Raw genomic sequence first — 27,921 nt, 5'->3', positions numbered from 1 at the left:
CTGAGAGATGGAGGATGAACACAAAGGGATGGAGAACAGAGAGATGGAGATGAGGCCTGGCCAATGGCAGTAACATTGACTGACAGAGGTGAGGACCAGTGCATTAAGGGGTGAGTAGGTCAAGAGGCACTGACCCCCCCTTCCCTGGAGACCACATTATTCTACTGTGCACACACACGCACGCACACACACAAAGACACACGCATGTAGCTTGCCATTCATGGGAATGTTATAGAAAGCATTATATGTGGTCAGTTTGAATAAGGGTCATTAGAAAGCTAGTGTTGTTTGAGAGCAGTCATGGTATTTCTGCACAAGTCGTACTAACCCTACAGTAACACACAAAGCTGATTAAGCCACAGCTTTACATTTCGCCACAGCTGAGGTGCCATGAATAGTCTTCAATTATTCCACTAACCCCTGGAGATCATTAGAAGCTCAGGCACAGCCGGTGTTATTCATGTGACAATGTGACTGTGTGCACGTGTGTGTGTGTGTAGCACACAGGGTGTCAACATGCAAGTGTGTGTGTGTGTGTGTGCGCGTGAAATAAAATGAAGACACCAGGCGCTTCAGGTGAGAAATAAAAAATATTAGCATATTTATTACAGCGACATGGACTTTAGAATGCGTACACCCTCTGAACAAGCGCATAGAACTCTTGCATGAGGAAACATAACGAGGCCATGAGCAGGAATGAAGCGGAGAGACCAGGGAGTAGGAATCAGTCTGGGAACATCTACAAAACTGGCCTGGCTGGGAGGAAAAGTATAAACCAAAACCTTAGGACAGAGTCTAGGGATAACTTTTTCCAACTCCAAAATGAAAGGGCTCAGGGCCTGGCTGGGTTCAATGGTTAGGGTTTTGGGGTCAAAATTTAAGAATCCTGTTTGGAGAATGATGGACCAGCTTGCCAAATGGGGACCATATCAAAGTGTAAATTACCAAATTCAATCTTTCTCTGCCAACTGCTGAATTTAGCTTTTCTAAATCTGAATGGAAAATGGATGTCCATTGTGGAACATTTTATTCAAATTGATGACAACACAAAAGGCTGCTGGCACTTTAATTCCTTCTATACATAATGTGTTGGTGGTACAGAATTATTGGATACACAATCAGAGACAAATCTGCTAATTAAAAAGACAAAGGTTATTAATGTAGTTGTTTGGAACTGTTCATCTCCATGATATTTCTTTGGAAATTATTTAAACCAACTATGTTGTAAATTCATCACTTTATAAAGTACTGTATCCTAAACCAAATCTTTAAATTTAGTTCAAGCAGCAGTATAGAGCTGTTTCAGTCATATGAACCTACAGCAGCAGGATAGAGCTGTTTCAGTCATATGAACCTACAGCAGCAGGATAGAGCTGTTTCAGTCATATGAACCTACAGCAGCAGGATAGAGCTGTTTCAGTCATATTAACATACAGCAGCAGGATAGAGCTGTTTCAGTATAGAGCTGTTTTAATCATATGAACCTACAGCAGCAGTATAGAGCTGTTTCAGTATAGAGCTGTTTCAGTCACATGAACATACAGCAGCAGGATAGAGCTGTTTCACTCATATGAACCTACAGCAGCAGTATAGAGCTGTTTCAGTATAGAGCTGTTTCAGTCATATGAACCTACAGCAGCAGTATAGAGCTGTTTCAGTATAGAGCTGTTTCAGTATAGAGCTGTTTCAGTCATATGAACCTACAGCAGCAGTATAGAGCTGTTTCAGTATAGAGCTGTTTCAGTCATATGAACCTACAGCAGCAGTATAGAGCTGTTTCAGTATAGAGCTGTTTCACTCATATGAACCTACAGCAGCAGTATAGGGCTGTTTCAGTATAGAGCTGTTTCAGTCATATGAACCTACAGCAGCAGGATAGAGTTGTTTCAGGATAGAGCTGTTCTAGTCATGTGAACCTACAGCAGCAGTATAGAAGCGCATCAGTCATATGAATTACGGCCAAGGAGCAACAGCGCCAGTATATACAGATGTGGTCCTAACACCTCTAGGAGGACTGGGGTAGGAGGGGAGCACAAATGGAAGGTATCACAGTAAATAAGGCATCTAAATGTCGAGTGTCCTCAGGCCGGCGGCCCCAGTGAAATCTGTTGTCCGTGTCACCTGCCAATCCAAGAAATACCCATGCTATGTAACGTACATTCCATAGATCAGGTCAACAAATCACACGCCGACTATCTCCAGTGACCCGCCCACAAAAAACAAAAAAACTCCTTCAGAATGAATCACCTGTAATCATCATCACCGTTATTGTTACAAACATTCTAGAGTTTCAAATCAACACTGTACAGTAGATATTTTACACTATGGTACAATGGTATTATGTTGCTGCGTTGGTAGTCCAGGTGGGTAGCAGAATAACACTTAAACATAAACAGATACATACAGGAGTGAAGTGCACAATGACAGCCGTCTTCTAACAAAACCATCCATCTAGATTTCTTGGAGAAGTCCTAAACCCCCTCTTCACTCTCTGAGGCGAGAGGGCATGTTGGCAATTGATATGCAGTTGGATTTTCTTTATTTCGCATTTGTAAACTTTATTTTGTTCAGTACGTGATATTAAGGTTTCAACTTATCCAGGAAATCATGTTAGCAAGTTTTACTTGAATAGGGCCATGAATTAAAAGCTGAACCGTGGTTAGCACAAACCGTGACTGAACCGTGGTTAGCACAAACCGTGACTGAACTGTGGTTAGCACAAACCGTGACTGAACCCATATCGGGGGCAAAATTACGTGAAAACACCACTCACCACAGTCTACTCAAGGCAAGTCTACCTCACAACCAAGACTGCTTGTCTGACTCAGCCCAATATTTCAGGGCAATATAACTGTACATGGCACAATGTCTGAGGAACAGATAGCTAAACATTCCAAAGTGTCAACTTCACAGCTACAAGGTTATCAACATCACTGCTTCTTGTCCGCCACACACCGTAACAGCTTCTCTAACTAACGAGGCCATCTCTTGGAAGATAATGTGCTAACGCTGTACTGTACTGCGTGTTTCTTAATGATGGCAAGGTACAGAGCTGTAGGCTGTACGAAGTGAAAGATGGCAGAGCATCTTATTCATGTGTACTGTCTGGAAGAAGTGGCTATGGAAGCCTTGTCTATCCCTGGCCAGATGCAATGTAGGTCTTTTGAGACTACGAACAGATCATAATCTCATTTACAATTCACTGTTTTTTTCCTATAACCCTCACACATCCAGGATTTGTCAAACAGCGTTCACTGGGTGGGGCTTAGATGAAGAGGAGGGGCCTGGCAACACATGCACCAGGAAGAAAAACACTCCACTTGCATTGCCTGGCACTGATACAAACGTTATATTCCGTTTAGGACTGTCAGACAGACACACAGCTCTTGTAAACGTTTATCTATACATATACAATATATCCAGGCACCGTAAACTGTGTGTAACATAAAAAACTGGTAATCATAAATCGAATAACAAAACAACCATAAAAACTCTACATAAAACTTCACAGACAGTGATGATAATTAAAATCTAACTGTATTTTTACATATTTTTTTATATGGTCTGAGATGTCTTAGTTGTTGACTGGATTCTGAGGTTGCTGGGTTGCTAGGCCTCTAAGTGCGTGGACTGAAGCTGGAAGTGCCTATACTATCAAAACATCCAGGACGGGTGGAATGGTGAAGCTGCGAAGAGGAAGTAACAAAGCCGAGCGTCCATTACAGCTCCATCTCAGTGTTTTTGTATGAGGAAACCCAACTCAGGATGTCCATGTTGGCTCAATCTCAGCGTGTCTCAGTGGGTAAACTCAGAGCAGAGCATCCATCTTGGCTCTGCAACTCAGCGTGTCTATGGAGAAACTGTTATACTTGGACATGGGCCCCCTGGGTCAGCAGGCTCTGGACACTGGAGATTATCTTCTTTTGGTGACCTGCCAAAGTCACATCCATCTTAACAAGCTCACTACAGGAGAGGGGAGAGGAAAAAGTTTGAAAATGTTGACAAAAACAACATACTCCCATTTTTCTCAGCTGTGTTCTTCTCTTCCCACCCTATAGCCACTAAATGCATGATTCCTTGTTGCAGTGCTTGGCTTCTGAAAGCAACAGCTTATAGAACTGACGTGGACGTGTTTGCTGCTTATCCTGTGTAGACTGCTGTTGATCTGCTCTTTCATTGTTTAATGCCATTCTGTTTAATCTGCGTCTAAGTATTTTGCTCCGTATTTTATAAAACCATAGGTCTGTGCCTTCTTTTTTATGAAGTATCGTATGCCTACAATAAACGAAACAAGCGAAACAAAAGGAGCAATTCCCTAATATTTTCACAAAGGAATAGCTTTTGATTTATATCGTGTAGCCGGCAATTTTGTTTTTTTAAAGTTTGGACTTAACATTAATTAATAATGATTTGCTAGGCCTGTTATACCATGGGCCCAATAGGTGACTGCAAATTTCATCGTATTATATGAATCAAGAAACCACTTTGCAAACAGAAATAGCTTATACGTGTTTTATGAATCCATGGCTCATTCTAAACACAAATCCAAAAACTCACACACAAAACCCAAACCCCCACAAATCTCTTGCGAATGCAAAACACTGAGTTTGAAACAATGTTATGTCTTCTCAAAATGAAATGCTGTCTTCAAATTACACATGCCCACCTTCAAATTAATTGAGACTGAAAGACAATTAGGCTACATCCTGTCTTCGGCATCCATTGTTCTCCAACACAGGGGATCTCACCTTTGGCCCTTTGATTGCTTGAGCTGTGATAGCTAATTGAAAATCAATAGGTGTTTGCCCATATGTGGAGTCAGTGGTGTGATTGCTGGTTTGATTTTAGCATTATGAATGGCATTGTTTCTATGTGAACACATGAGATTTATCAATGATGACTGGGCCAAATTTAGAAAATTGTATGTAGTGTTTTGCAAATAGTGTGGTTTAGAACTGCAAAATGAGTGAAAAGAAGGAAATGTGTTTGTATTTGTGCAGAATTGGTGTGCTGTAATATAAGGCACATGAGTTTCAGGTTTTGGTCGTTGTGTTTCCAGTTCCAGTGTTATTGTGTAAGCAACTGAGAAAAACTGTATTACTACATAGAGAATTAGATGATACAGACGACCCTCTGTGTATTGGCTTAGCTGCATAGTTAAGCCTTTCTTAAAATGAGACACTGCCCCTTTAACTCATGAACAAGCTTTTGACCTTTGTTCAAATGTAGACATTCCCATTTCCCCCTGTAGTATGAAGCAGCAACTCCCATGGCTGACTGATGCTAAACCTGGCTTAATAACTGGCTAACTAGCAAAGAATATCAAGAAATATGTGAAGCACTGTGCTCTCATTGAACTAATTGGTTCATTCACTAGCGGGTTGGAAAGATTTGGTTGGTTACACTGAAAAGGATATATATTGTGTTGATATTATGTTGATTTGATTATTTTCTATATAAAATCAGTAGAGGTCAGTTTTATGTGTCTGAGCCCGCGCAAGTTACTACTGTTCAGCATTACTGGACGAGGTCCCACACATGCTGAATGTAGAGGTAATACACTGTAGCTCCCATGTCCCCAACCCAGTTCAGCACTAATCAAGCCCAGTGCCGTCTCAGCCCAGCGTCAGCTTAATCCTGTGGTGTCTTTATCTCTCACCTGATGCTGATGTAAAGCACAGAGTCCAGAGTGACATATCCAGCGCTGGAGAAGTTGTCCTTGTATTGACCCATCTTAATGGCCTCCAGCCACTCCTCCACTGTACTCACGGTGAACTCTGGAGTGGTCGGGTCTTCCCTGCTGGGCAGTGGGTCTCTTATCAGCAGTGTCAAATATCACTAAACATTCCAGATACTACTTCTAATATCTCTGGATTGGTCAGTGTGTGTTTGAATACAGGGTTTGGATCTGCAGTGGTTCTGATGTGGCTTTGACCAATTGTGAACTCACCATACCGAGCTGTTGGCCAGCTCCTGAAGCTTGGTCGGGTTTCTGATCAGCCCGTCGAGGGTGGAGACGATCTGGTCAAACTTAGGCCGTTCACTGCGGCCATTCTCCCAGCAGTCTAACATCAGCTGGTGGAGGACCACGGGACAGTCCATAGGAGCTGGAAGACGGTAGCCCTCATCTATCGCTTTTATCACCTGGAGACCAGGAGATGAGAGATACAGAGAAAAGGAGAGGTGGTTGTTTTTATTCTCATCGTTCTGGGATGGAAGCGAGAGCCGTGTAAACCAACCCAGGAAACCGACAATAACAGCCATCAACAGCCAATCACCAAGACATTCAGCTTAGCGTTGACACTGGGCTAGTTTAATGAATGTACTCACATCCTGGTTTGACATCTCCCAGTAGGGTCTCTCTCCGTACGACACCACCTCCCACATGACGATACCGTAGCTCCACACGTCACTGGCTGATGTGAACTTCCTGTAGGCGATGGCCTCTGGTGAGGTCCATCGGATGGGGATTTTCCCTCCCTGGATGGGTTAATAACATGTTCATAAAGGTGAATAAAACATTTAGGAAGGGTTAAAGAAACCTAACGAACAGGTTAATGTTGCGTCTATTCATGCGTTTGTGTACAAATTAAGCTCATTTAACTGTGTCAAAAGCGAGAGAGCGACAAACAATACATGTTTTGGAGCATTACATCTTGGTGGCAACCAACAACCGAGATTTTTCGGTTTCACCTTAAACTCATTAAAATACTCAAACACAATGGAACACAGCGGCGCTTTGACTTCCACCCGTCTCTTGTTTTTCAAAAGCCTTTTTGCTTTGTTGTTCAGGAGGAAAATAAGGATCAAAGGGGAGTGGGTACATCAGAAAACAGGCCTTTAAAATGCATTGGGACTGTGTATAACAGGACAGAGAAGACAGCATTAAGATTCCCTATACAGATCAGGCCAGTCTTAACAGGCTACTTATGTTGCACTCCTACTATTCCCAGCTAGAGAGAGTCAAAGTCAAATAAAAGAGAAGGCGTAAGCAGTCACCCCCCCTCCCTCCCTTTCCATCTCTCTACCTACAGCCTCATCTTTCTTTCCATCTCCCTCCAGTCCTCGCCTGTAGGTCTATTTGTGTTGACTGTGGTGACAGTGTCTATGTAAAAGACTGCCAGCGAGTGGCTGACAAACTTCTCCCAGGGATTTCAATGCAAAAACAAACATCCCTAACACTTCCTTGTGAATACCAATGGAGTCGTGTCTTTGTGAGAGAGTAATATATGAGTTACCATGCAGAGCTGCACTGCTCATTAGTATGCCATTTACAGCCTGTGTGTAATTAGCCATGTTCATGTGCTGCCTACCTGAGGATGTGTCCTTGCAGACACCCATTTACTGTTTGAGGAGTGCAAAATCCACGTGTCACTGAAATCTGGCTGGATTGACTGCTTTCATTTCACTCATTGCGACTCTTTACCTCTTACTTGTGCAAAATGTTTTTCCTTCTTAATCTGAGAACCGCGGAAATGTCTGTAATTACCTGTCAAACACACTTCGGTTGTGACAGAAACGGGCTCTATGTAATACATAGGCTTAAGAACTGGAGAGCTTTATAGGGGATTTAACGCACCATGAACACATCACGAGAAAGACAAGAAAGATTTTTCATGAAAATGTAATGATTTATTACATTTGAAATGTTAATAGATAATGTGCAGCAATGAAAGCAACCTGCAAAATGAACACTCAAACTATAGTGATAATATGATGTGGTAATAAGCAGAACAGCTTGGTGAGAACAGCTTGGTGAGAACAGCTTGCATTGGTGTACATACACTCACCTAAAGGATTATTAGGAACACCATACTAATACTGTGTTTGACCCCCTTTCGCCTTCAGAACTGCTTTAATTCTACGTGGCATTGATTCAACAAGGTGCCGAAAGCATTCTTTAGAAATGTTGGCCCATATTGATAGGATAGAATCTTGCAGTCGAAGGAGATTTGTGGGATGCACATCCAGGGCACGAAGCTCCCGTTCCACCACATCCCAAATATGCTCTATTGGGTTGAGATCTGGTGACTGTGGGGGCCATTTCAGTACAGTGAACTCATTGTCATGTTCAAGAAACCAATTTGAAATGATTCAAGCTTTGTGACATGGTGCATTATCCTGCTGGAAGTAGCCATCAGATGATGGGTACATCGTGGTCATAAAGGGATGGACATGGTCAGAAACAATGCCCAGGTAGGCCATGGCATTTAAACGATGCTCAATTGGCACTAAGGGGCCTAACGTGTGCCAAGAAAACATCCCCCACACCATTACACCACCACCACCAGCCTGCACAGTGGTAACAAGGCATGATGGATCCATGTTCTCATTCTGTTTACGCCAAATTCAGACTCTACCACCTGAATGTCTCAACAGAAACCGAGACTCATCAGACCAGGCAACATTCTTCCAGTCTTCAACTGTCCAATTTTGGTGAGCTCGTGCAAATTGTAGCCTCTTTTTCCTATTTGTAGTGGAGATGAGTGGTACCCGGTGGGGTCTTCTGCTATTGTAGCCCATCCGCCTCAAGGTTGTGCGTGTTGTGGCTTCACAAATGATTTGCTGCATACCTTGGTTGTAACGAGTGGTTATTTCAGTCAAAGTTGCTCTTCTATCAACTTGAATCAGTCGGCCCATTCTCCTCTGACCTCTAGCATCAACAAGGCATTTTCGCCCACAGGACTGCGGCATACTGGATGCTTTTCTCTTTTCACACCATTCTTTGTAAACCCTAGAAATGGTTGTGCGTGAAATTCCCAGTAACTGAGCAGATTGTGAAATACTCAGACTGGCCCGTCTGGCACCAACAACCATGCCCCACTCAAAATTGCTTAAATCACCTTTTTTTCCCATTCTGACATTCAGTTTGGAGTTCAGGAGATTGTCTTTACCAGGACCACACCCCTAAATGCATTGAAGCAACTGCCATGTGATTGGTTGATTAGATAATTGCATTAATGAGAAATTGAACAGGTGTTCCAAATAATCCTTTAGGTGAGTGAATATCTATCCTCATCCTATGAAGTGGCTGTAAAGTTATTTACCATAAACATCATTATTTTAATGAATAAGCAATATCTAATTTATGTTGAACTTATAATAGACCTATACATTTTGTAATTACCAGCCTTGTTTTGGTAACAACATATTTATTAAAGTTGGAATAAAATCTGAGCGAAAATCTTTAAAAAACAAAGTGGTCCTAGGGTCAGATGCCCTTCCCTGATCTAAAGGAAAGGCCGGCAGATGACAGTGTGTGTAAAACATTATTGATTTATTCATGTGTCAGGAAAACAACCCAGATTCAATCTATCTCACCACTTCCCACTTTCTCTTTCAATCCGTCTAAAATGCAGAAAATAAGCTAAGATAAGCTGGCTCTGGAAAACATTAATAGTACATTTGGAAATGTGATAGTTTCAGCAGTTCAAGGGCTGTGTATGACCTGTTAGTAACGTCAAGTAGCTAGCATGCCAACATTTTGGCAGGAAAATGTGTGGTCCTCTACAATGATGGAAGGTTGACCTGAATAGCAATGTTTGGTAAACACTGTCATAGGTTATAGAATTAATACATCTGTAATCTAATTGATACTGCTAGTCGTCTTTAGCTTTTGGCAAAAATTTGAAAGATTTCCAAAGCAATCAGTTTCAAAAAAAGGCAAGACATTAAAAGCTGTTTACAAGACTAGCGTTCTTCTTGGATGCATATTTTATGATGCAACTCTTTGATTGTATTTAACAGTTTCAAAGACACAGCGGTCCCTAACAAGAACATTTACATGTTCTAAAGAGATGCTTTCATAATCATATTTCTCCACCCTGATCCAAGGACAAAATTTACATTTAGCGTTATACCACTTCACTGCAATAAATACTAAAACCTGACTACAAAATTCTGGAGTAATTAATATTTGGCTTATTTGACATCATAGGCCTACTGTAGAGCCAGTTCCCGGATTACACTATTATTCTGTTCATTGGAAACCCCTTCACTTTCTCCACATTTGTGTTATAGACTTAATTTTTGTGGTTTGCTAGGGAGGCAGCATCAAGGGAGGCAGCATCAACACCAGGGGCTCCAACAAGCTTAACAAGCAGTTGTAGAACGCTGTCTTTTGTCTACACCTGGATAATCAAGAGGCAGTGGTAAAGAGGTGGTTATGGGGGAAGATTATCTCCATTTTAGATAACCCCTCCTCTCTACAATGAGCTGTGAGTGCTGAAAAGCAACTTTGTACACCCACCCCAACTCCTCCACTTTGAACTCTGAACCCCCACTGCCAGCCGGTGAAAGTCATTGTATGCTCCTTGTAAAAGATGTATTTTTAATTTTATTAATTTAGTTTATATTCTAGCAAATTCTCAATATAATCTATAATGTTTCTTATTTTTTATCTCTTCAGACTGGTCAGGGAGGTCACCAAGATCCCATCTCTTTAACAGAGCTTGAGTTTCTCTGAGTAGATGCCAGAAGAACAATCATCTCTGTAGTACTCAATCAGGCCTTGACGGTAGAATAGCTGTATGGAAGCTAGACAGATTCAGGGAAGGATGAACAGAGCAAAAGACAGAGAGGTCCTTGAAGAATACCTGATCTAGAGCAGACAGGAACTCAGACTCAAAAATAAATCTTTCAGCACAACAAGCACCCAAAGCACACATACAAGTCAATGCTGGAATGGCTTCGGAACATTATGGGGTATTGTGTGTGGATTGATGGTAAGAAGAAATACCAATCAATAATAAATTATATCTATGATACAATAAAACGTGGAGACAGCCCAAAGAGAAGAGAACAACAACAAGAAATGGATGCACAATGTCCCCCAACAGGGTTGAAACATAAGAACAAACTTAAAGAGGCACCGGACTCTGAAGGCCGGCCGATCTGCTTCTGGCTGTGCCGGGTGAAGATAATAAAACCTTACAGGACCACATCAGTTTTTTGTTTCATGTTTAGATAACCGCCGGGTCAATAAATACCAGTGGGCTGTGTCCAGAGACAAGAGTAGCCTAGAGGTCAAGTGCGTTGGACCAGTAAATGAAAGGTCACTGGTTGTAATCCCCAGATCGTCAAGGTAACCATAATTTCTCCCAGGTCATTGCAGTTAAATAAGAATGTGTTGTAGGCAAACTAACCTGGTAAAATTATGGAAACGGACCCTTATGCTACCACGTGACACTTTGCCTATCCATGGTCAGTGTGGTACACACAGGTATGTACACACAGGTATGTACACACAGTTGAGCAAACGTTCATATTTGATCATCCCATGCCTGGTTTACACACAGATTTGTGGTTATGCATGATTGATAAACGAGACACCGAAACCCAAATAGTGATGTACTGCCAGTATCCCTTCTTGTGGACACACAGCATTTACATAAATGCTACTGTAGGTGTCATGAAAATTAAATACAGGGGATAATGAGCAGCATTAGTTCAGAGGCTTTGGACAAATCCGGATTTTGCAGGCGTGAGCATCTTTTGAGTTTCGATAAGGTAGGGGCATTTAGCACACAAGCTTGTTGGCCATTTTTAAAGAGAGACGGTGAAGGTTTGCTCACTTTTTTCTCCAAACCCACATGAACTCTATCAACCATCGGACCAAATATATAAAACACTTTAGTACCGTGTTAACAGATTAGTACCAGTACAACATTTTACACTGCACACAATGTATGTCTTAGCAAATATATTTATCTTGTTTTCAGGTTACAAATCTAAACATCTATTCTTAGTGTAATTCTCATTGTTTATGTCAATGTTCTATGTTAAAATGCATTTTTCATAGCATGTTAAATATTGCTTAATATTTGCCCTGGGCTTAAAAAAAATATGTATTCCACATGTGGACTGGTTCCTCCAGTCTCTCACTCTCTTCTCATTCGTTTTTAATTCCCCTTTTCATATTTAGGCAGGTTTCTCTTCTCCTCTTCTCTAGGTCCTAGAGGGCACAGTCTAACAGATCTTACTTCCTGCTTTACTCCCCTCCACTAAACCAAGGTCAGACAGACACTAATCACACCATTCATTATGTCCTCTTAAGCTGAATAACTTGTTAAGATAATTAGGGCTAATTAGGAGCCGTCTTGACACCTGTGGGCCTTTTAGCTCCTGAAGTATGGAGCGTTGGGCAGGTAGTAAAGACCACACCGTATGTCTGTAACCCCTAGCTCCCTATGACTAGATTGGATCAGCACATTTGCCAACTGCCAACTATACTCAGAACCTTACAGCTACATACCCATGTCTATCTTCTCATTTTATATGCATATTAAGTGGGGTCAATCTGACAATGGGAATTCATATAATTTTGTATCTTTTTATCTCCAGGGGGGCGAGGGGAGTGATGGGATGAGGGTGGAAATAGCATCAGTGGAGTGGAGAGCTAAAGGTAAGAGAAGGTGAGAAAGGGGAGGCTTTAACTGTGGCACATCTGCAATTATCCCAGTGGTGGGACAAGGATCATTGACTGACAGGTTCTCTCCCTCTGTCTCTCCCTCTGTCTCTCCCTCTGTCTCCCCCTCTGTCTCCCCCTCTGTCTCCCCCTCTGTCTCTCCCTCTGTCTCTCCCTCTGTCTCCCCCTCTCTCCCTCTCTCTCTCCCTATTTCCCTGTCTTTATATTCCTCTCCCTGTCTCTGTCTTCCTGGTTGGTATGCATGTGTATGTTACCACACATGTTTCACTGAGTTCAGAAACATGTGTTTTATGTTCTGAAAGGGCACAGAGTGCCGTATCATGTGTATGTATCATTGATTATGTTACAATAAAGGGTTTAAACTCTCCTTCTTCATATCTATGTATGTCTCTTTGTCTCTTTCTGTCCCTCCATCTCTAAATATATTCATTTCTCTCTTCTCTCTATCTCACTCAAACACACACTCACACTCACACTCACACACACACACACACACACACACACAAACAAACAGAGAAGAGGAAAGGAGTACTAACCAATAGGAAAAAGGGGAAAGGGAGGCCTGAAAGGAAAGACTAGTAGGTGAGGAGTAAAAGGGTGAAAGGGACGAGGTTTGAGGTGGATGAGAGGTGAGAGGAGAAATACATTTTCTCTGACAAACCTGCAATTACCACATATTGGGAGGAGAGGGTCACTGACATGGAATGACAAGCTCTTTCATCTCGGCAATCTTTTTCTCTCTCAGTTTTCCTTCTCTCTGGTTCAGTCCATATCACATACTGTGAGCTTCAACACTGATACAAAATGTTGTCTGTTTTCATATAATGTCGCCCAAATCAAATTCTATAAAATGCTAAAAATGTATTTTAACTAGCCTACATTACACACAATACAAGAACTGGGCTAGTTCATTTATAAGTGTTTCCAAATTCCTTCTTTAATCCAAAATGATTGAATATATTTTAAAAAAGTATTTACACCCAGGTCCAGTGTGTGAGTCCTGAGTGGTGTAGATGTAAAACTGTGTTTCTGTGTGTTTTCATCATGGTGGTGTAGATGTTAAACTGTGTTTCTGTGTGTTTTCATCGTGGTGATGTAGATGTTAAACTGTGTTTCTGTGTGTTCTCATTGTTTTGGTGTAGATGTTAAACTGTGTTTCTGTGTGTTCTCATTGTTTTGGTGAAGATGTTAAACTGTGTTTCTGTGTGTTCTCACCCTGGTGGTATAGATGTTAAACTGTGTTTCTGTGTGTTCTCACCCTGGTGGTATAGATGTTAAACTGTGTTTCTGTGTGTTCTCACCCTGGTGGTATAGATGTTAAACTGTGTTTCTGTGTGTTCTCACCCTGGTGGTATAGATGTTAAACTGTGTTTCTGTGTGTTCTCACCCTGGTGGTATAGATGTTAAACTGTGTTTCTGTGTGTTCTCACCCTGGTGGTATAGATGTTAAACTGTGTTTCTGTGTGTTCTCACCCTGGTGGTATAGATGTTAAACTGTGTTTCTGTGTGTTCTCACCCTGGTGGTGTAGGCAGCCTCAGGGTCGTCCTCCAGGACTCGTGACAGGCCGAAGTCAGACACCTTACACACCAGGTTGCTGTTGACCAGGATGTTGCGGGCGGCCAGGTCTCGGTGGACGTAGCCCATGTCAGACAGGTACTTCATGCCCGACGCGATGCCACGCAGCATACCCACCAACTGGATCACCGTGAACTGACCGTCATGTTTCTAACAAACACAGGGGGGAGGGTACAGAGGAGAAAGAGGGAGAGAAGTGGAGGTGGATATTGAATTGAGAGGTGGGGAGAGAGGAGAAAGGAGGAGAGGAGAAAGGAGGAGAGGAGGAAGGAGGAGAGGAGGAAGGACTTCAGAAGGCAGTATATCTCACAATACATGTTGTTTTCTGATGTATGTTCTGTCCATGTTGTCACTGTTAATACATGTTGTTTTCTGATGTATGTTCTGTCCATGTTGTCAGTGTCAATACATGTTGTTTTCTGATGTATGTTCTGTCCATGTTGTCAGTGTCAATACATGTTTTCTACTGATGTATGTTCTGTCCATGTTGTCAGTGTCAGCTGTGCAACAATATGCCCTTGGGGAACAATAACGTTTATTGAATTGAACACATATGTGGCCATGGTGTTAACAGCACAGACGGCTGCCTCTGTCTGTAACACCCCAGTCAAACTAACTTCTTACCCACAATCCACAGCACTGTTGCACAGATCAGAACACTCTCATAACTACGATGCAGATACAATTGTGTTTAAGTGGAGCCCATTACCATCCATACTCTCTAAATGATAAGGAGAGGGAAACAAGACTACTGGCTCATAATACACTTAAATTCATACACACTAAAACACACACACAGCCACACACATGCAGCAACACACACACACAGCCACACAAACACAGCCACACAAACAGAGCCACACACACAAAGCAACACACGCAGCCACACACACAAAGAAACACACACAGCCATACACACACAGCCACACACACAAAGCAACACACACAGGCTCACTCACACAGCAACACACGCACGCACACAGCCACATAGAGAGCCACACACCGCCACACACAACCACACACCCAGCAACACACACACACACACACATTTGTGATGTTCGATTTGGGTAGTGAGCTAAATGACTGTCATAAATAGTGGCTTCAGCCGCCATAAAAAGCCAATATAATTATGAGATGAGTTTTATGGCTAATAGCTCATCCAGATCCACACAGAGTTACATGTGTTTCATTAGAGCCTAGATCAATTAAGCATCGGTCACAAAACAAAGCATCCCTTTTCCTCTCAACCATTCTCTGCCTCCCACCTGTTTGTCTCTCCCACACGTTCTCATCCCTCTCCTCTAACATCCCTCTCCCTGTTCTTGTCTCTGGTCCCTCTCTCCTCCACTCTCATATTAAAATTCCCTCCCCTGGTCTCTTTCTCTCATCCTATCTCACATCCCTCTCATTTATCCTCTCTCTTCCTCTTTGTCATTCTTCCTTCTTCTTCGCTCATTGTTCTCTTTCTCTCTAACTAACTCTCATCCCTCACTCACCCCCCTTTATCCCCTCCTCATCCATGTCCTCCTCGCTCATCACCTTCTTCCTACCTCTCATCCCACTTTTCCTTTCCTTCACCCCTTCTCTTCATCCTTCATTCCTTTCTCATCCCTCTTTCTTATTCCGATCTCCAACCTTACCCCCCGGTCATTGTTCCCACTACCGCTACAGAACAGTATAGGCAGAAGTTGATGAAGGAGGAAGTCTGCGGGTGGCAGAGACGGCATAATCAATCAGCATTTCACAAAACAACACCTAATTAACTTACTCCACAGCTGCTGAAACACCAGAGATGGATATTATGTGCGCGCGCGCGCGCACGTGCGTGTGCGTGCGTGCGTGCGGTAGAACAGCAGGTGACGTGGGATGGTTACTGCGGCAACGTAAGCCAGCTATGAAAGGATTAGTGTGTAGTGATATTTAGGACACAGGAGCGGGAAGGTTGACACAACACTCATCTATATCCACCAAGGCCAAGGCTGAGTGGCGTTCATGAAGTGTGTGTGGGCTTCTGGGCTTCTGAGTCAACCCCTCCACGCTCATTACTGGGAATTCATTCAGTATGAGTAGGACCACTGAGGTGGAGAGATTCTCTGTCAGTACTGAATAACCTCTGCTTGTTTCTTCTTCTTTCCATCCCTCCCTCAAACAGGAGAGATCTTCAAATACTACTGTGCAGCGGCAGAATGCACTGACCTTCAGAGAGGGTCTGAACATACAATAAAAAAGGACACAGCGTGTATGTCCTGGTTTTAATCAACCTTAGAGTCCTGTAGATATTTAACAGGTTCCAATCAGCGAAAACATTTCTGGCGTAGGATATAAATAAGAGTTTTCCTTCCATACAAGGATAGTAAAACCTAAAATCAGTGTGGTTTTGGTTCATGTTTTACTAATATGCTGGGGATGGAATAATGACATTTGCAACTTAGGGGTTTTAGTTCCAGCTAAATTTAGGGTTCCATTCCGTATAATTGTGTGTATGTGTGTGTGTGTGTGTGTGTGTGTGTGTGTGTGTGAAACCCAATCTAACCTTCAGGAAGGTATCCAGGGAGCCATTCTCCATGAACTCTGTGATGATCATCACTGGTTTACCTGAGAACACATAGAACAAGAAATGTCCATTAATACACAGGAACCACCTGAGACATACACACTATGGACCGATAGGAAACATGATCTCATACCTTCTCCCTCTCCCACTGCCCTCCCCCCTCTCCCTGGCCAAACCCCCAGGGTGCAACACGGCATGGCATCATCATTCACAGTGACAGCTTCTAATCAGGCCTTTCCATAAACGGCAGGTGATAATTACTATGGGCCAATCCACCAGGGCGTGCGTACTTGTAGTGGCGTGTGTGTGTTTGTGTGTGCGCGCGCAGGGGGCTGTCTTCAGATACCATGAATACTGATGAGCCTCTCAGGGATGGGGGGGGGGGGTTTACAGAACACCTGCATGTGTGTTGAGGGGAGGTGGGAGGACCGTGGAGGCGGGGGGTGTGATTGATTGACAGTTCTGGTTACCCGCTTGGCACCTGCTGGGCTTACGAATGATTAACAAATGTAGGCCTACTACACAGGCACCCACAGTGGTCCTTCCTGATTTAAATGGCCTCCCTATGCCCAGCCCCCGACAGCCAAAAGACAGAACACTGCTCCAATCACACACACTGAACACACTGGAAGATTGTGTGTGTGTGTGTGTGTGTGCGTCTGTGTACGTGTATGTTTGCATTAATATTTGTGTGTGTGTGTGTGTGTGTGTGTATTTGTGTGTGTGTGTGCCTGTGCATGTGTGTGCCTGTGGGTGTGTGTGTGTGTGTTCCTGTGTTTGTGTGTCTGTGTGTGTGTGTATGTGTATGCATGGTGAGTGTGGTACAGCTTCAGCCTGTGTCAGTGGTGATGAATAGGCCACATTACACCAATAAGAGATTCTGGTAAGAACCAGACAAAGATAAGGAGCAGGGAGAGAGGAGGAAGAGGAGAGAGGAGAGAGGAGGAAGAGGAGTGAGGAGGAAGAGGAGTGAGGGAAGACATGGGTAGATTAAAAGTGTGGGGTGAGATTGGGATAAGAGTGGAGAATTATGAAGTATGTTTTATATATATATATACCTCATAACTCTCCAATCGTACCCCAATCACACCCCTTCCCCACAACTTTAGTCCAGCCATGTCTTCCCTGACAACTATATATACATACATATATATACAGGGAGTGGGGAAGGACAATGTTGTCAGGGCTGAAGAGGACAAAGGAAGGATAATGTTGTCAGGCCTCAGTGTTTTCTAGGGTAAGGAGGAAGAGGGGATGATAATGTTGTCAGGGGAGAGGAGGAAGAAACAGTAGAAATTGTTCTCAGGGGTGAGGAGGGGGAGGATAATGTTGCTAGGGGTGGATGACATTGTCAGGGGTGAGAAGGGAGAGGATAAGGTTGTCAGGGTCGGATAATGTTGTCAGGGGTGAGGAGGCAGAGGATAAGGTTGTCAGGACCTGGGGAGGCTTACAGCTCTGTATTGGGTAAAGACTGTGATACATCACCCTAAATGAAATCACTATCTCACCAAGATAAATTACACACACATACACATACACACACACACACACACAGATAAATGCCCATCCTAACCCTCACCCCAAGCAGAGGAAAATCCAATTTCCTTTCACTTTTATCCCTTAGAGTAATGTGGCTGTCAGAAAGGACACCACCACCAGGACCACTACCAGAGGATGGTTGTGTGTGTGTGCGTGTGTGTGCGTGCATGTGTGTGTGTGTGTGTGTGTATATGGACTGCACGGCGAGCATGGGGACAGCACCCGAGAGCCATCTGATTTGGAGGCTGCCCTGCGGAGAACTGTGTGTGTGTCCTGTGACGGCTCTATCAAAGGGCCAGATGAAAGGCACTATGGGATTGATCCGAATCAAAGGGGAGGTCTGACAGCTCACAGCCAACCCCCCTGACCTAACAGACAGACAGACAGACAGAAAGATAGACAGACAGTGTGTATGTGTGAGTGACAGACAAACTGTGCATGTGCATTTAGATAAGCTGGCCAATTGTCTTTTTCCACTAATTTGTATTTTGATTAATCACAGCAGATCTTTAAAGATCAAATCTTTTTCAGAGCTAATCTCATGGGCCAAGGGACCAATTAATGATTGGGGCATCCCATTTAGACTGTGCCATTATCCTACTGGTCTATATTCATTCAGAACTGTCTTTGTTCGTAGATTTCCACACACCCTTAATTCTACTTGTTAGAGCACTAGTGACAACATTTAGTTATAGAATACACCAAATACTGTGTATGCAAAGTTAAAATAATAGTGTACAATAATGGAATATGAAAATTCAATATATACATTTACAACAGATTTCTAATTCCAGTATATGAATCTATCTAGATGATGGGAGATGAGCATATCTTGGGGTTCAGCTAGGGCAGTGGTTTAGTTAAAGGGGCACTTCATCCTGGGGGGGTCCTTGGGTAGTGTTTACCATGGCTGAGAGATTTCTAGGGCAGTGAGATTTGTTTCACACATAATTATCCAGAAGGAGCGTGGGAATGTTTGTTGTGCCAAAAAACACACATTAACAAACACAAGTACATCACAGTGTGTATTGAAGGGCCAAAAAGTTTTGAAAAATAAATGTAGTCATGTTTATTTTGGCAAAAGTGTCTGTTTTATACAGAGACTGTGTTATGCTAGTCCTTTTCATTGTGGTCGCTGTTGACCGTGTTTGATGGAGTCTTTGGATGTCTTTGAGTGATGTTCCTATCTGTAGATGTATTGATAGATGTAATGTACAAGGTGCCAACCTTTTTCCATAAATGACTACAACTCTGAAGGGGTGGAGCCCCCTAAATTACTACAACTCCTAAAAGGCATTGTAGTAAAACAAATCACCATGATGTTTAGGCTTTACACAAACCAAAAACCACAGTGCGGAATCACAAATTGCCAGATAGGCCAAGGAAGACCTCTACAGATGGGCGGCTGTTTCGGCCAAAACCATCCTCAGAAGACATCACCAAACTACTATGACTGAACCGCAAGGTGAAAAAACTCTAGTGACCTAAAAAACAGTTATGGTCATAAAAGTGCCTAAAAAGACATGCCTCACTTCATTGATGTAACAGCTTATGGCCGCAGTAGGACGAACTATGAAGTGTACAGAAACATTTTATTTGCTAGAGTACAAACGAATGCCTCCAAACTGATTGGAAAGCCCTTCAAAATACACCAAGACAATGATTTCAAACATACAGTGAGAGAAACTAGGGAGTTTGTCAGGGCCAAAACATTATTGATTGGGTAAGTCAATCTCCAAATTTTAATCCAGTTAACATGCCTCTCATTTGCTCAAGATTAGTTGTAAGGCAATTGTAGTTTCGTACCTAGGCACTTAATTTGTGACCAAATCCAAAAAGAAATTCTAGTTGGACATTACATTCAAAACTTGTTTTGATTTCTTATTGGTGCAATTTGTTAATATATATAAACAACAAAATAGCAAACAGGAAAACTGGGGAGGAGACTAGAAACAAAACTAAACCAGCACAACACAAGATAAGCCAACATGAAACCGAAAGAGGTGAGAGGAGGCAGGGGCCAGGGGGGTGGTTTTCGAAACAGATGGGGCTTAAAGCGGTCCTGAAAGATGTTTATTGACTCAGAGTCACGGGTGGTTGGAGGCAGGGAGTTCCAGTGCCCAGGAGCAACCCTGTCACAGAAACGCTGGAGGTGGGACCTGGGGATGGCGAGGTGACCTGCTGTAGTGGAGTAGAGCGAGTGTGTGGGTGGGTGAATAGAGAGATACGGAAGGGCAACGTGGTAGAGGGCTTTAAGAAGTTAGTAGACAGTTCCTGTACTCAATGCGTTGGAAGAGAGAGACTGGAGTAAACAGAGGATGGAGTGGTGTGCAGCTAGGACTGGGTGAGAAGTCGGACTGCTGCTTTGAAGTGCTGTATCTGAAGCAAAGTTGATACAGGAAAATAGAGAGTTGCAGTAGTTAAGATGAGAGGGAAATGGGTGTTTTAGGGTTTCAGCAGTGGGACAGGAGAGGGAAGACATGAGGATTTGACAGTCTGTCGTGTGTGATGAATGAAGCAGAGGATGGAGTTCAACACGATGCCCAGATGGCGTGCTTGGTGGGAGTTGTGTCAACAATGATGAGAGTGAATGTGACAGTTTTGGTGAGGTTGGATTTAGTTCCTATGAGTAAAAGTTCTGTTTTATCACTGTTGATGTTGAGGAAATTTAGATGCATCTCCATTTTTATTGCAGAGAGGCAGGATTCAATGTTGGCCAGAAGTGGGTTGCTGGGAGATTTGGTGCTGAGTGTCATCAGCAGTGTAGGTTGAAGTGACAGAGGATCTGACCAGGGGGAAGGGCGCACATGATGTAGAATGGGAGCCCAGAACAGTGCCCTGGGGGACGCCAGGTGTGCCCTTTAAGGGGGATGTAGTGGGAACAATTAAGTTAAGCCAGGAGAGTGCAGTGCGCTTAGCATCCACATGTCTGGTCTGACTCAATCATCCCACTGGTCTGTCTCATCTGAAAAAAACATCCGTAAAAACCTAAAACATATACACTAATAGACTACCCTATATAGAGAATATATACTAATAGACTACCCTATATAGAGAATATACACTAATAGACTACCCTATATAGAGAATATATACTAATAGACTACCCTATATAGAGAATAGTATATGAACAGACTGCCCTATATAGAAAATATATACTAATAGACTACCCTATATAGAGAATATATACTAATAGACTACCCTATATAGAGAATATATACTAATTGACTACCCTATATAGAGAATATACACTAATAGACTACCCTATATAGAGAATATATACTAATAGACTACCCTATATAGAGAATAGTATATGAACAGACTGCCCTATATAGAAAATATATACTAATAGACTACCCTATATAGAGAATATATACTAATAGACTACCCTATATAGAGAATATATACTAATTGACTACCCTATATAGAGAATATACACTAATAGACTACCCTATATAGAGAATATATACTAATAGACTACCCTATATAGAGAATATATACTAATAGACTACCCTATATAGAGAATATATACTAATAGACTACCCTATATAGAGAATAGTATATAAACAGGCTATCCTATGCATTTTTAAGATTATTTTAAAGAGTGTGTGCGTTTAAGATTGGAAGGCCATGTTGTAGAACTGTGCGTCTGTGTGACGCCTGCTTCTCCAGAGCCAGTTTATTTGCGGTGAACAGGCTTGCAGATTGTCTATTGATCTCCTGCCAGGTGGGAGAGCCGCACAGTGTAAAATGGATCGAGGAGTTTTGTGTTTTAACAGCACTTTATTAACACCTGCTTTAAAAAGAGAGAACCTCCTATCACTTCTCACAGCCTCACACAGTACAGGGCTGATCTACCCACTGGGCTTGTATTCCAGCTCGAAAAGGGAATTTTAACAGGTTATAGATAAGGATTAAGGGTTTTAACCAAACAACGGCAAGAATGAGAGAGGAACACCTGACATCCCCAATATAGTCACCATACAAAGATTGTTTCGCCCCACATTGTTCCTCACACAAAGGACAACCTCCAAAGGAATGACTAGATTCCCCAAATAGAGTATAACACATTAGTGAAGAGAATGGAGGGAGGCCTTAACCAGGTGCTGAGGGAGAACGCATTAGATAGCTCGCGGGCAGAACAGATGACGAGGTGCACCTAATTGCAGGTTTTCCAGATGAACCGATGGTCGGTGCGATTGTGCGAGGTGCATAAAGAGATGCCAGAACGGATGGAAGTGCGATAAAGGGACCGATGAAGAGATAGCGGCACTTTTCGGAGATGGAAAAGTAAGGGTCTATTTTCTACCCGTGTTCCTTCTCTGTGCACAGCGTATTCATTTCCATAAGAATGGCAGCAATCAGAGAGAGACAGACAGAGTGTTGTTAGAATAACAGGACAGTGGGATGGGAGACTCTTGGGGTTTTAAGTGGCTATAATGAGAACACAGCGCACACACAGGGAGTGACACATATACACGCACGCACACACACACACACGCGCACACACTCAACCACCCACAAAGAGAATGGAAAACACACACAGGCAAAATGTACGAATTAATATGACCTGTCGGAGAAAACTCAGATGGACTGAGAAGGACCTGTACACACACACACACCCACACACACACTTGAGCTCCATGTTAGCAGTCAATGGTGAGGATGAAATCTATAAGGTGCGAAGGGACCAAATGGGACTCTGAAGGCCTATAATATCTACCCTCTCACTGACACCACCCACCACTAACCCCTCCCCCATCACTGACACCACTCACATCTAACACCTCCCCCATCACTGACACCACCCACCTCTAACACCTCCCCATCACTGACACCACCCACCATTAAACCCCTCCCCATCACTGACAACACCCACCACTAACCCCTCCCCCATCACTGACACCACCCACCTCTAACCCCTCCCCCATCACTGACACCACCCACCTCTAACCCCTCCCCATCACTGAGAACACCCACCACTAACCCCTCCCCCATCACTGACACCACCCACCTCTAACCCCTCCCCCATTACTGACCTCACCCACCTCTAAACCCTTCCCATCACTGACTTCGCTCACCTCTAACCCCTCCCCCATCACTGACACCACCCACCTCTAACCCCTCCCCCATCACTGACACCACCCACCTCTAACCCCTCCCCCATCACTGACCCCACCCACCTCTAAACCCTTCCCATCACTGACACCACTCACCTCTAACCCCTTACCATCACTGACACCGCCATCAGTTACTACTCACCTGTAGAAATATATCTGAGTTTCATCAATGTTCTTTAAAGACACACATGCACACAACATTCACAAAAGACATGCATATTCCACAAACATAAATTCTACCATAAAAAATGATAATTCCATAGTCCATGAGTTTCTTTGTAAGTATATTTGCGTGTGTACACACATGCATGTTTCTATTGTAGTGAGTGTGTGAGCGTGTGTAAGAGTGTGTTTGCATATTTGTATGTATGTGGCATCCTCACACGTGTGTGTGCTTGGCTTATCTTTCATAATGCATAAACATTTTACTTCTGAGAGAAAAGAGCAGCAATTACCAACATGTGCCTGTGGAAATGAAAAGCAAATCAGATTTACTCTGCTAATAGTTCTACAAACCGCTCCAACCCAGCCAAGCAAAGGTCAACATTAGCATATCTTATTGCAGTATGAGACAGAGAGAGAGAGAGATGGGGAGAGTGCAGAAGAGAGAGGAAATAAAAATTAATATGAAATGCAGAGGGAATTCGAGCCTTCATTTGCGCGCTGTTGAATATTCATGAAGGTAATAAACACACTTGTGAATTATTCATATTCATGATGAGGGTCATGCATATGCATTTGTTCTTTTGTTGCGCGACCTAGGTGCTAGTGAGCAGTGGTATGAGGTGGGGCTGTTTTTTGACAACTGTCTTCACTACAGGGAGATGTTTGAGATGGGGAGATGGGTGAAGCAGGGAGACTGGAGAGATGGGGGAGGCAGGGGAGACTGGGGGAGAAACAGGAAAAAATTATTAATTAGTGTTTATCTTTCTGTCTCTATGTGCCATTCTGACACTGATTCTCCCTCTGATTGATTCTCTTTCTATTTATCGCTGCTTCTCTCTCTTTTACTCTCTCCATTTCTCTCTCTTTACTCAATATCTAAAGTAATGGGTGAGTATCAGCTGGTAATACCATTAAGGCATTTGTGCTCTGTGACACTGAGGTACAGTATCTTTATAGTGTTGGCAGTGCAGCATTAGGTATTAGAAAGTGCAGCTAATCGATAGAGTAAAAGACGCATTTACTACCCCATTCAGACTTCACATGCAGAATTATTCTCAGAGTACAATTAAAAACCCCAAATCATGCATGCAGAGCTAAATTATGACTATACCAAGTAATTAAGAAAACACACACCCCCTAAAAACAGAGAGAAAAGGCTCCCAAACCTTCTATAACAAAGCCCTCATCTATAGGGAGGTTAACCTAGAGAAAAGATTCCTAAAATAGATGGTTTTAGGGGATCTGCTGAACAAGAACAGACCACCACAGAACCCAAGGAAAGCCACACAATAAGACCTAGACAAATAATAAGAAACAAAAAGAGAACGATTTGACACACTGAAAGGAATCAAACCCCCAAAAAATGAATCAAATCTTACCTTGCCCTAAACAGAGAGTAAACAGTGAAAGAATACCTGATCATGACAGACCAACTATGAACAGGTTCAGCATGACCTGACTACTGAGAGAAGAAAGGCTATGTGCAAAATGTCCACAACAGGGTTTGGACACAATACACCCTGATCATACAGACACACAAATTATTTGAAATCAAATTAAACATTGATAAACTCCCGCATCACAAAATAAGCGAAATACTGCAATGTGTAATCAAATCAGGAAGATTTGTGACCTGTTGCCATGACAAAATGGCAATCAATGGAACACTCACAGCACTGTAAACATGAGCAGTTTCTATCCCTTTATTTCTCCTTGTCATTCATACTCTGACCTATTTACACATTTTTAAATACTGTATATAGCAAATATAATAACATTTGAAATTCCTTTATCCTTTTAAAAAATGTTTTCATGCCCTTATATATCTTATTTTCCACTCAATTTGGCAAAGCAAACTAATTACATTTTCAGAGAGCGAAAAGGAATAAGACAGATAGAAAGAAACAGAGAGACAGAGACAGACACAGACAGACACAAGGAAACAAACAGAATTTGAAGACAGAGAAAGACCAAGACAGAGAAAGACAGAGAAACAGACAGAGACTGACAGAGAAATAGGCTGAGAGACAGAGAAAGACCAAGACAGAGACAGACAGAGACAGACAGAGAAACAGACTGAGACAGACAGACAGACAGAGACAGACAGAAACCGGCAGAGACAGACAGACAGAAACAGGCAGAGAAATAGACAGACAGTCAGAGAGACAGATAGAGATACGGAGACAGACAGAGAAACAAACAGAGACAGACAGAGAGACAGACAGAGACAGACAGACAAAAACAGGCAGAGAAACAGACAGACAGTCAGAGAGACAGATAGAGAAACAGACAGACAGGTGGAGAGACAGGCAGACAGACGGAGAAAGACAGAGAGATAGAGACAGACAGACAGAAACAGGCAGAGAAACAGACAGACAGTCAGAGAGAAAGAAAAAGATCAAGACAAACAGAAAGGGAAGTGGGCTGTATACACAATGATGGTGATAATGATCTGTTATGAGGCTTGTTCAACCTTGTCTCTGTATGTGTGTGTTTCTGCTTCACCTGTCAGCCTTTAATGTAATAACTCGTAAACATGTGTCACATAAACACACTCACCAACAGTCTGCAGCACGGGCTGTCATGGTAACTGAGCCTTTATCTGATCCAGGGTCGTGTCTGATTCTCATTAACAGATCAGCTCGTCTGTTTCTCTCACACAGGTACGTGACACACGTACATGCACAAAAAATGAAATACTGGATAGCCACAATTTCTGCTCTGGTTTGTTAATTTAGCCATTTACTCACATCGTGTGACCACGCCCTCCAGTCTGATGATGTTTGGGTGGTCAAACTGTCCCATGATGCTGGCCTCTGAGAGGAAGTCCCGCCTCTGCTTGTCAGAGTATCCTGCCTTCAGACTCTTTATGGCCACGTAGATCTCCCTCTTTCCCTGGAGACGCAAACGGCCGCTACACACCTCCCCAAACTCTCCTATAACACACAAACACAGTCTAAATAAGTACACACCTCCCCAAACTCTCCTATAACACACAAACACAGTCTAAATAAGTACACACCTCCCCAAACCCTCCTATAACACACAAACACAGTCTAAATAAGTACACACCTCCCCAAACCCTCCTATAACACACAAACACAGTCTAAATAAGTACACACCTCCCCAAACCCTCATATAACACACAAACACAGTCTAAATAAGTACACACCTACCCAAACTCTCCTATAACACACAAACACAGTCTAAATAAGTACACACCTCCCCAAACCCTCCTATAACACACAAACACAGTCTAAATAAGAACACACCTCCCCAAACTCTCCTATAACACACAAACACAGTCTACATAAGTACACACCTCCCCAAACTCTCCTATAACACACAAACACAGTCTAAATAAGTACACACCTCCCCAAACTCTCCTATAACACACAAACACAGTCTACATAAGTACACACCTGGCCAAACTGTACTTCAACACACACAAACACACACAGACTAAATAACTACACACCTCCCCAAACTGTACTTCAACACACACATGGACTAGACAACTACACACCTCCCCAAACTCTCCTACAACACACACACACACAGACTAAATAACTACACACCTCCCCAAACTGCACTTTAACATACACACACACACACACACACACGGACTAAACAACTCAACAAACCTCATACATACATATGTATATAACACCCAAACAAATTCTCCCTTCCAAAACTTTTCTACAAAACATCATACAGTATTTCAACGATTCATTCTCCGACTCACCATTGAGATCCCATGGGGATCTATGTCAGGGACACTCCCATTGAATTTGTGTAGCAATAAGGTAGAAGAACAGCACCCAGGGATCACTCACCCGCTCCGATGACTCTCTCTATGCGGATGCTGGAGGCCTCAATCTCTTTGGCAAAGTCCCTGACAGCCTTGTTCGGATCCTCATAGGTGTGAGGATCGATATACGTCTTACTGCCAGGGAGTTTCACTGGGGAGAGAAAAACCAAGAGGAGGAGGTGGGGGAGAGAGAGAGAAGAAAGGGGAAGGAGACAATGGGAGGGCAGAAGACGGAAGAAGTAATGAATGAAAAGGTACAGAAAGAACAGCGAGATTAAAAAAAAATCTTCCTGTAATATTCAGGGAGTGAACAACAAGCCACCGAAATGTGCTCAACTCCGGCTTAATTAAAGATATGGAAATGGATGTGGAGTCCTTGAGAGTTCAATATCACCCTGCATTGCTCTCTCAGATGGAACACTTCTCCAGAAATGCCTCTTAGAAATGTTTTTGTTTTATAATATAATACTTCCTGCGGCAGCGCTAGAGAATGTCAATAGTTGCTTCTCAGAAAAATGCATTCAATTTCTCAGAAGCAGCTTATTCTTATCACTGGGAGATTCAATAATTCCTTTAAGAAGTAGGGTTAAGGATTAGTTTTTCCTACAGACAGTGAAAGAAGACCTATAATGGATCTCAATACTCTGAATCATAACATTTGACAAGAACTTGGAACTGGTTCAGGGAACAATAAATAATAAAAATTGCATGGAAACAGAACCAGACTAT

General features: G+C 42.7%; 1 protein-coding gene across 6 annotated transcripts in view; it reads right to left on the bottom strand.

Annotated features, from left to right (window-relative positions):
- Nucleotides 1–571: 571 nt before the first annotated feature.
- Nucleotides 572–27,921, bottom strand: part of epha4b (eph receptor A4b) — a 94,866-nt gene continuing 67,516 nt past the window's right edge. The window contains exons 12-20 of one of the 6 annotated variants that reach the window (XR_004575604.1): nt 27,218–27,343; nt 26,132–26,317; nt 16,537–16,598; nt 13,944–14,153; nt 6,331–6,480; nt 5,951–6,144; nt 5,660–5,800; nt 1,701–3,963; nt 572–1,630 (exon numbers count right to left, since the gene is read on the bottom strand). Coding sequence is in view for 2 of the 6 variants with exons in the window: in XM_034291437.1 (XP_034147328.1) it covers nt 3,864–3,963; nt 5,660–5,800; nt 5,951–6,144; nt 6,331–6,480; nt 13,944–14,153; nt 16,537–16,598; nt 26,132–26,317; nt 27,218–27,343 (1,169 nt within the window). In the remaining 4 variants the exon portion in view is untranslated. Of the gene's footprint in view, nt 3,964–5,659; nt 5,801–5,950; nt 6,145–6,330; nt 6,481–13,943; nt 14,154–16,536; nt 16,599–26,131; nt 26,318–27,217; nt 27,344–27,921 lie in introns of all 6 variants that reach the window. The other 5 variants (XR_004575605.1, XM_034291437.1, XM_034291438.1 and 2 more) reach the window with 5 other exon arrangements.

This window comes from Esox lucius, chromosome 3 (assembly GCF_011004845.1).
Source record: "Esox lucius isolate fEsoLuc1 chromosome 3, fEsoLuc1.pri, whole genome shotgun sequence".
Classification (NCBI taxonomy): domain Eukaryota; kingdom Metazoa; phylum Chordata; class Actinopteri; order Esociformes; family Esocidae; genus Esox; species Esox lucius.
The sequence above is the reverse complement of the archived record's forward strand: the minus strand, read 5'-3'. Positions and strand labels throughout refer to the sequence as shown.